The sequence below is a fragment of the Xiphophorus maculatus genome, chromosome 13, assembly GCF_002775205.1.
Source record: "Xiphophorus maculatus strain JP 163 A chromosome 13, X_maculatus-5.0-male, whole genome shotgun sequence".
NCBI lineage: Eukaryota > Metazoa > Chordata > Actinopteri > Cyprinodontiformes > Poeciliidae > Xiphophorus > Xiphophorus maculatus.
Window position 1 is genome coordinate 20,655,801 of NC_036455.1, and position 9,294 is coordinate 20,665,094.

At 43.7% G+C, this 9,294-nt stretch overlaps 2 protein-coding genes and 1 long non-coding RNA gene across 8 annotated transcripts in view; 2 read left to right on the top strand and 1 right to left on the bottom strand.

Annotated features, from left to right (window-relative positions):
• hoxa3 (homeobox A3) overlaps positions 1–2,149 on the top strand; it is a 33,828-nt gene extending 31,679 nt beyond the window's left edge. For all 5 annotated transcript variants that reach the window (XM_023345011.1, XM_023345013.1, XM_023345012.1 and 2 more), the window contains one exon: positions 463–2,149. In XM_023345011.1, coding sequence (XP_023200779.1) covers positions 463–1,274 — 812 coding nt within the window. In that variant the 3' untranslated portion in view covers positions 1,275–2,149. The remainder of the gene's footprint in view (positions 1–462) is intronic.
• Positions 1,708–4,432, bottom strand: LOC111610531. The gene is made up of 2 exons (XR_002753694.1): positions 3,788–4,432; positions 1,708–2,723 (listed from the first exon to the last, which is right to left on the bottom strand). It is a non-coding gene; the product is annotated as an uncharacterized LOC111610531 (long non-coding RNA).
• Positions 2,990–8,836, top strand: hoxa2 (homeobox A2). Of its 2 annotated transcripts, XM_023345015.1 has the most exons (3): positions 2,990–3,347; positions 6,834–7,056; positions 7,639–8,836. In XM_023345015.1, the coding sequence occupies exons 2-3, from the start codon at positions 6,945–6,947 to the stop codon at positions 8,358–8,360; spliced, it is 834 nt and encodes a 277-aa protein (XP_023200783.1). In that variant the 5' UTR covers positions 2,990–3,347; positions 6,834–6,944; the 3' UTR covers positions 8,361–8,836. The 2 variants fall into 2 exon arrangements, with proteins under 2 accessions (XP_023200783.1, XP_005802776.1); XM_005802719.2 differs by lacking the exon at positions 2,990–3,347 and having other exon boundaries at positions 6,076–7,056.
• The last annotated feature ends 458 nt before the right edge of the window (positions 8,837–9,294 follow it).

Sequence of the window (9,294 nt, forward strand, 5' to 3'; positions counted from 1 at the left end):
ATTATGCGCCTGTTATGCGGTGTGACTTTCGGGGCAGGATGAGGGTCAAAATGTTTTTGTATAGGAAACCAGGGTTACACATCAGATAGTGACCCAGTTTTCTACAATTGCATTTCTGGTTAGTGCTCGCACATGTAGGCACATTGATTGTTAATTGTCTCACGGTCCCCTGATGATAACCCCTGCGTTGGGGGTGAATTTATCAAAATGTTGAGATGTTTGCTCCACATTGGCTGCAGATCTTAGGAGATGAAAAACTGTACTTTAATGGGCATATTTATCTAGTAGAGAGCTCTATCACCACCACCACCCCCTCCTGATTGTAGGGTTTCACTATCAGTGTACGTGTTGTCACCCAGTTCTGCTCCCACTCTCACTCTCCTGTGTCTTGCGTCTGTGTTTCTCTCCGTGTGCCTATAATGGGTCACTGATTGACGCCCTCCTTCTCCTTCTCCCTGACAGTGGAGAGTTGCCCAGGAGACAAGAGTCCCCCGGGGTCAGCAGCATCAAAGAGGGCCCGGACGGCTTACACCAGCGCGCAGCTCGTGGAGCTGGAGAAGGAGTTCCACTTCAACCGGTACCTGTGCAGGCCCAGGAGGGTGGAGATGGCCAACCTGCTTAACCTCACGGAGAGACAGATCAAAATCTGGTTCCAAAACCGACGGATGAAGTACAAAAAGGATCAGAAGGGCGTCGGGATGATGCCGTCTCCTGGCGGACAATCTCCCCGGAGCCCAGTAGGCCCACCGTCCGGTGGGGGCGGCGGTGGAGGGAGCGGATACCTCAACTCTATGCATTCTCTCGTTAACAGTGTACCGTACGAGTCCCAGTCTCCAACCTCTTACAATAAAACTCATCAAAATGCGTACGGTATGGCTACGTCATATCCCCCTTCTCTGAGCAACTCCCTCAACAGCTGCCCCCCCTCCCAGAAGAGGTACCCTGGGACGGACTCGGCCACGCCCGAGTATGACGCGCACCACCCACTGCACGGCAACGGCAACTATGGCACTCACATGCAGAGCAGCCCCGTCTACGTCGGCGGAGGCTACATCGACTCTGTGCCCAGCTCCGGGGCCTCAGTTTTCGGTCTCACCCACCTCCCTCACCCGCCTCCTCCGTCCGCGAGCATGGAGTACAACGGGGCGATTACGATGGGCAACAGCGGCGGTCAGCATCACGGCGTGTGTGATGCGACGCCGACGTACACAGACCTAACGCCGCACTACTCTCAGGGAAGAATCCAGGAAGCGCCCAAACTGACGCATCTGTAGCATGCGGCGCAAGCCTGGATCACTCCGCCCCATTGTCTCGTCCAAGCTCCAGACATATCCCCCTGCTTTGTTTCTGCGCCTCCTCATGGCTCCCGCCTTCTCCTTTTGCCTTTTTATTGTTTGTTTGTGTTCTCTATAGTTTCATGTGTGAAGTAGCGTAGGACAAATAATCACGACTTGCTTGAATTTTCCTCTATTTGCTTGTGTCATTGTCTCACCAAGACATTTATGTACCATAGAGTGTCTATAGAGCCGAACGGAGGGAGGGAAGAAGGGCATAGCATATCCATAGGCTTATTTAATCTTTTCCTTTTTTTGAAACGTCTTTTTAAAAATCTCAAACAGGGTATTATGAACACATGTTATTCATTTTCAATGTGAAACTGTCCGTCTTTATTTATCCGCAATTGAAGAATGATGTTTTTTTTTTTTGTTTTTTTTTTTTTGCATTCTGTTGCACTTGTGTACAAAACGAACATTAAGAGCCAGGAGCTGGGAATGTGAGGAGATTACATTTAAAACAAAGGGTCATGAACTTGCACAGCCTCCCCTTTTGCTTCTGTTTTGTTCCATTGGTCTTTTTAAATGTTATTTATTCAGACTCCAATAGTATTATTTGACGCTCCTCCATCTCTGTCTGCAAGGGGAGAAGGTTGGTGGAGAAACTAGCGCCATGTTCGGCCCATATATGCAGCCATGTCACTTAGATTGCAGGTTTTCCAATTTGTTTCTTTCTTAGTATTATTATTATTATTCGAGGAGGTGTTTCTGTTTTGTCAGCGAATGAAAAAAGAAACCAATCAGTCATGCAATAAGGGTGGAAAGAAGGACACACGTTTGCAGTTTCTTTATTGAATAAAAAGCAAAACACATCATCATTTTTTTTTTCTTCTTCTCGATGTCAAACATTCCACGGTGCTCCAGTTCGAAGAAACAAATAAAAGCATTGATGTGAAAAAAAAACAAACAGAACAAAACAACATTAAAAAAAACAGATCCACCCGTTTTAATTTTAAATTTTGCAAGCAGTTTCACATTTACATGATCACATAATGCTGCTTAATTTAACCCCAAAAATATATACCTGAAAATGAAAAGGGGTTATCAGCGATGGTATGGAATCATCGGTAAAGCAGCATAAAACATAACGCTCTTTTTAAACTACAAATATTATATTCAAGAAGTACATTTCACAAATTAAAGTCCTACCGGAAATTTCTAAAACTAATTTAAAGAAGAGTCCAAACTGCTCCGCATTAAATCTCTTTTTTTTTAAACAAAAAAAAAGAACAAATCGCAGATTAAAAGAAAAAAAGAAAAAAAAACATTTGATCTATTTACTCTCTCTTCCTTGAAGGTGGGCCCCCTTCTCTTTCCCAGCGCGCCTCTCTCATCTGCGTGGGCACATCCATAATAATAAAAATGTCACCCGGGTCTTCGTGGAGGGTTCTGCGGAGACAACAAGCCAAATGAGAAATCGTTTAAAAATAATCCCGCCTGTGTGCAAAGCCAGTCAAACGCCGCTCACAGAGGACGCACTCTAAAGTACAATAATCAGGGACCTTATTTGCTCAATCAGACCCTGAAATGTGCAGATTTTGATGCGTAAAACCGGCCACAAGTGCTAGACATAGATGGCTGCAAATATTTTATGTTGGTATTTTTATCTTCAAAATTAAATGCCAAACTAAAATATTACAAATAATTCCTTTTTTTTTTTTTTTTTTTTTTTTGCTGTTTTTATTGATTGTAATAATTATCTTATTTGTTTTTAATGACATTACAATACGCAAGCCAGGAGCAAAGGTGTTGAAAGCAGAAGGCCATCGAAATAAATCTGTGCCAAGATACTTATCCGCAACGAACCTCTGACGAATTTTGTTTAGTTCTCATAATATTTGCTCGCATTAATGTATTTTTTTCTTCTGTTTATTTTTCCGACTCTCATTTTCAACCTAGCGTGATTGATATCAGAGGGCACGAACATCACCAGCCCTGACATATGGTTAGCAGGGAAACCTAGAACAATTGAAGCATGGTGTGTCACCGAGGGGGGAAAAAAGGGCCAGTGCTGTGAGTATTTCTGTATCCAAAACAGAAACACGCATGCACACGCGTTACGCAGCAGGACAGCGATTTGACCCACATGCGCCAAACGCAGGTAGCACACAAATAAATTGTGTCTAAATTCAAAATTGAGCACACACTCGGTGTTTTCTCTTTGCATTCGTGTGAAACTGCGCCCTAAATCACTCCTGCTCTAAAGATAAGTGTGTGGGACGCAACGGGCTCCCCTAAATGCCGCCACCCACTCCTGTCCGTGCACACAAAGCCTGCGCGCAATTCCAAAATAGCCATCAGTCTCTTCTCTTAGCAACTCGCTACTGCTCCATTCGCAGACTTGCAAGTCTTAGGAAAAGAAAAAAAAACAAGAACAACAACAAAACAAACAGAAAAAAATAGAATTTAAACATAAAAGCCAGGTGGGGAAACCAGCTTTACCACATACTCACCGATGGCTCTTAGAGAGGAAATGGTCGCATCTTGTGTGACCAGATTCCTTTTTTTTTTCTTGTTCTTAAAAAGAAAGAAAAAAAATCCCTCCAGCGACAAACAGACTACCAGTGCGAGCAGAAACCGGTTCTAATCTGAGTGACCACTGTTTCTCGGCGCTTCCTGGCTGCATTTGATCCGGGGGAGAGTTAGAAGCCTTAAATGTGTTGTGAGGGCACCGAGCTGTCAGACCTTTTGGCGAGTAAGATTGATCGCGCACAGGCTTCCAGGACTCTTTGTTTGGTATATAAGCAACAAACTGAGAGAGAGGCCTTCCACTTCTTCTCCTTCTCTACTTCCCCTCTTCTTACTCAATAAGCCACATACAGATATATATTTTTGTGGACGAAAAATACCCCCATGTACTTCCAGACGAATAAAAAAAGGGGGGGGGGACCTCCTGAATGGTGCTTTTACAGATTCTTCTAGAAGAGCCATATGAAACTGAGCACAAATAAGGGAAGAGAGCAGCTCAATAGCATTCCCATCAGCATAATAACGCTGGCAAATAGATTTCGTTGTAAAAGGTCGATTGTAACAGTGTTTATGCTTGCTCCATGACCATTTCAGGTAGGAAGGATAATAGAAATACATTGGGAAGCTCATTCCCCTCCCACCCACCCACCCCAAGCAAGTGTGGCAATGTCCGTCCAATAAATCTTTGCTTTATGCAGCCTGGTGGCTTTGCGCTCCTGACATGAAAACAAGACTATTTCCGACGCTGCTCTTAAAGGAATGCAGTAATCGTGGCTGCTTTGAGTCATCAAAAGAGATTCTGTGTTTCGTCGCGGGTTTATGAGCTCGACGTTTTAGTGGAATGAACGAAAATGTGCCTTAATGCTACTGTTACATGGCTCCAAACACTAGAACCGTATAAACGTCTTTTAAAGGTCTATTTGAGGCTTGTCTATTCTTGTTTTGGTTTAGCGCCTGGAATACGCCGACAGTCGAAGTTATTTTTGAGGTATCGGCTCCGTTCAGATTTTTTTTTTTTTATAAACAAATATTTTTGAAATTTAGGCCAGGTTAGCCCATTTGATCACCACCAATCACATTTCAACCTCATTTCATTAAGCATCTCTGTCCCTCTTTCACTTTTCAGAACATGGTCTTATTCGTGAGATAATTTCTTTGTCTATTCAACAAAAAATAATAATAATAATAATAATAATAATAATAATAATTGGTAATCAAAACCATTTTTAACGTAACAGATGTCTTTTAACGTCTGACTTTTCAGCTGCATTTTAGGCTGTTTAGATGGTAAACCATGGCATCTGTTATGTATTTGTCCACGAGTTTGACCATTTATAACCCAGAACCTTTCACTTCTCCATCACATTTCCACGTTGTTTAGATACAGGGTGACCCATTCTCTATTTTAGCCGTTTAACCACGTTTTCAATATAGTTTTGATTCTAAGTGTCCTTGCATAGGACTGTCTAGAAATGGAAGGCAGATATGTATTTTTATTTTTCCTGTTTAGTGGTAAAGGGTTGATCGTGTTAACACAAGTGTACGACAAAGGTTCGCCTTTTTTTAAACACCACTTGGTCATCGTCCAAGAAAATAATCAGAAGTTAACGGAGCTCAGCAGACGCCTTTGAGTGGGCGGTCTTTTCGTATTTCGACTTGTTTGGACGGAAGACAAAACGACCTGATGTCTAATAAACGAAGCTTTGCTCCGGGAAAAAAGTTGACCATTTGAACTAAATTTGGGTTAGAGGGTCTGTCTTTGTATCAAACAATGGTGACCGATTGAGAAAAGTGAACGTCTTGTTATCAGTGAGCGTGCTCTGCCCCTCACCTGAACCGCTTTAAATCAACCACATTCTCACTTTGCTCAATTACAATTCAACGAAACTTTACTTAGTGGAATAATTTGGGATTTTCCTCAATTGCAAAAAAAAAAAAAAAAAAAAAAAAAAGAAAGAAAGAAAGAAAGAAAGAAAAAAAAGTTGACGAAGTTTAGATGTTTTCATAATAAATGGCCATATTTGTCAGTTTTGTCAAATCATGTGGATTTTGATGTTTTACAGCTTTAATCAATGCTTAACAACTTACGTAGGTTCTGATTGCAAAACTCTTAAGTTTTCAAGTTTATTTTTCACCCCCAGAGCTTAAATATGAAGAGCTACTAGCGTGAAATGTGTCTGTGTCTCTGTGTGTGTGCTTTGTGATGTATGCGTGTGTGTGTGTGTGTGTGTGTGTGTGTGTGTGTGTGTGTGTGTGTGTGTGTGTGTGTGTGTGTGTGTGTGTGTGTGTGTGTGTGTGTGTGTGTGTGTGTGTGGTGGGGGCGTTCTCGACTGACATCCTCAAACAATACGAGAAAGAGGAGTGCACGAATCCGCGCACCCTGAGCTGGTCTCCTTCCCTGTAATAGAGAGCGTCAGGCGCTTCTTAAAAAACACATTTTGTGGCTTAGTGGACTGGACTGGAGGAGCGAGGCGAGGACGAGCTGAGCGGACAGAGATGTAAATAAAAACAGTCGTGCATGGCCCAGCTGAGCGAGGACTTTTCTTTTTTTTTTCCCCCCCTTTTGGATCAATCAGGCAGAGAGTGGCTTCTTTTGATTAAGCCCCAAATTGTCATTGGGCAGAGGTAATCATGTGACAGGCAATTCGGTCCAATTTCAACCTTGTCTCCATGAATTCTATAGTTTAATGGTAGCTCGGTCCCCATACGGCCGTAATCACTGAAATAGAAAAAAAAAACACATCAGGGGATTTATTTTTAAATATATATTTCTTTTTTTCTTCTTCTTCTTCTTCATCGTCCTCACTGAGCCGCAACGTTTATAAAAATACGGCGCCGCAAACTTTCCTCGGCTCTCAGGGAGCGGAGATGAATTACGAATTCGAGCGAGAGAGCGGTTTTATCAATAGTCAGCCGTCGCTTGCTGAGTGCCTGACATCTTTCCCCCCTGTCGCTGATTCATTTCAAAGTTCATCAATCAAGAGCTCGACGCTTTCACGCCCGACACTGATTCCTCCTCCCTTCGAACAGACCATCCCCAGCCTGAACCCGGGCAGCCATCCGCGGCACGGTCGGCCCAGACACAGCCCCGATGGCTGCAGCCCGCTGCCTACCGCCTCCTTACCCCCGGAGTACCCGTGGATGCGGGAGAAGAAAGCCTCCAAGAGGAACCATCAAGTGCCGAACTCCACCACCGCCGCTGCCGCCGCCGCCACCACCATCTCCAACGGACCCGTGTGCTTCTCCCCGAAAGGTGGGTGAATCCTAACCGACAACGCCTTCACTATCTGTTGCTGCATTTGGAGCCACCCGGGCCCCTACTAGGACAGACAATAAATGCGGATGAATAAAAAAAAAAAAACCAACAAAACAACATATGCTTGAGTATAGCTTTATTCTGGTGGATGAATATGAGTGTGAAGTGTGTGGGGGGTGGGAAAGTTTGGGTAAAGTTTGGTGATGTAAGATGATTTATTCCCCTCGGCGAGGCAGAGTTTTGATGTGTGACAGTAATGAAGAGTGATGGAGTGCCTTTGCCGAGGAGGGCAGCTGGAGCATTCATTAGACTCCCACACCAGGATGGACCTCAGTGTTTTAGGGCGCTTTACGCACATGAAGGCACCTATTTTATTCCCTAAAAGAATCAAATGAGGAGTTTATGTCAATACAGGCATTATGTTTGGGTAAAATGTGCAGGTTAACGGATCCAGCGGCCATTTTGCTTCATGTAAAACTCAAGAACGTCGCATTTATTGGCAGCGGGGTTATACAATTGTTGTATCCTACTTTAAAAAAAAAAACATTTTTAAGAATCTCCTTGCTGTTTATTTTTCAGGTTCGCCTGAGATCGTGGAGGGAGCGGCTGGAGGAGGGGGCTCCCGCAGGCTGAGGACCGCATACACCAACACGCAGCTGCTGGAGCTGGAGAAGGAGTTCCACTTCAACAAGTATCTGTGTCGGCCGAGGCGGGTGGAGATCGCGGCCCTGCTGGATCTGACCGAGAGACAGGTCAAGGTGTGGTTCCAGAACCGGCGCATGAAGCACAAGCGCCAGACTCAGACCAAGGAGAACCACGGAGGGGGAGACGCGAAGGGCCCAGGAGCCGACGACGGCATCCACAGCGAGGAGGACGAGGAGGGGAGCGGCCTGCTGTACGAGCAGAGTGGGCCCCTCCTGGAGAGAGATACCTGCTCCTTTCAGAACAACACACAGCAGCAGCCGCAGCAGCAGCAGCAGCTTCACAATAATGGAGAGGCGGCAAGCTATGACAAAAATCTGAAACATTTTCCCAACCCGTCACCCACTGTTCCGGGCTGTATGTCAACAATGGGCCCCGGATCGGCATCTGGGCCGGACAATGGCGACAGCCCCTCAGCCCTGGATGTTTCTTTGCACGACTTTCAGCCTTTCTCCTCGGATTCCTGCCTGCAGCTCTCGGACACAGCCTCGCCGAGCTTGTCGGAGTCTCTGGATAGCCCCGTGGACATCTCCGCGGACACGTTCTATTTTTTCTCGGAGTCGCTGACCACAATCGACCTGCAGCATCTGAACTATTAACTCAGAAACAAAGAAAATCCTTCAATTTTTCCTTGTTTGTGTGTGTGTGTGTGTGTGTGTGTGTGTGTGTGTGTGTGTGAGAAAGAGGGAGAGAGAGAGAATGTGTGTATGAAATCAGGCTACGAAGGCATTAATTCACATTGTTTGTATGTGCGGCACATTTATTCTCTTGATATTTAACTTGACGATTAATACAAGGTAAGGACGGAACTAACTCACTGAAATAGCTCTGCTTATAGCTTAATTACCATAGCAACTTGATCACTTGGAATAGAAATTACAAGTGTGTGGGTGTTAAGAGGGAAAGTGTGAGTGTGTGTGTGTGTGCGTGTGTGTGTGTGTGGGTGCGTGTGGGTGTGTGTGAGAGAGAGAAAGTAATCTAACAGTGTTAGGTCAATACGGAACCGGGTCGTTTTTTATTTTTGTATAGTTTTCTTGGATATTTTTGTTAGAATACAAACTAACTTGCTACAATCCTTCTGCTTGTGTTTGACTCGTTTCTTTTTAACATTTCTAGAGTGAACTTTTTTTTTTTCGTTTCCTGGTTTCCTGTAAGAAACATTTAATCAGAAGCGAGAGTAAGAGGCTGTGTAAATCAACAACAAGTTGGTAATGAATATAAATGATCGATTTGCATTCATTTCTCAACGGGACACTTGTTTGAATGAAACAAAGAATTTAGAAAAAAAAGTTTTTCATCATCAGTGAATAAATAAATAAATTCCACCCTCTAATCATTTATAGTAAAACGCAGTTGCTTAAATATTTTCCAAACAAAACCTAGAATACAGATAACATATAAAACAAAATGAAGAATAAAATAACTACTAAACCTTAATGCAAGACAGGCATATTTATTTATTTCAAAATGCCTAAACTTTTAGGTAAAGAAAAAAAAAGCAAATAAATTTGAGAACTATAAGATCAACATTTA

Coding starts and splice junctions, on each gene's coding strand:
- hoxa2 (XM_005802719.2), top strand. CDS start 6,672: ATGAATTACGAATTCGAGCGAGAGAGCGGTTTTATCAATAGTCAGCCG. Junction 7,057..7,638: donor CGTGTGCTTCTCCCCGAAAG/GTGGGTGAATCC, acceptor TTTATTTTTCAG/GTTCGCCTGAGATCGTGGAG.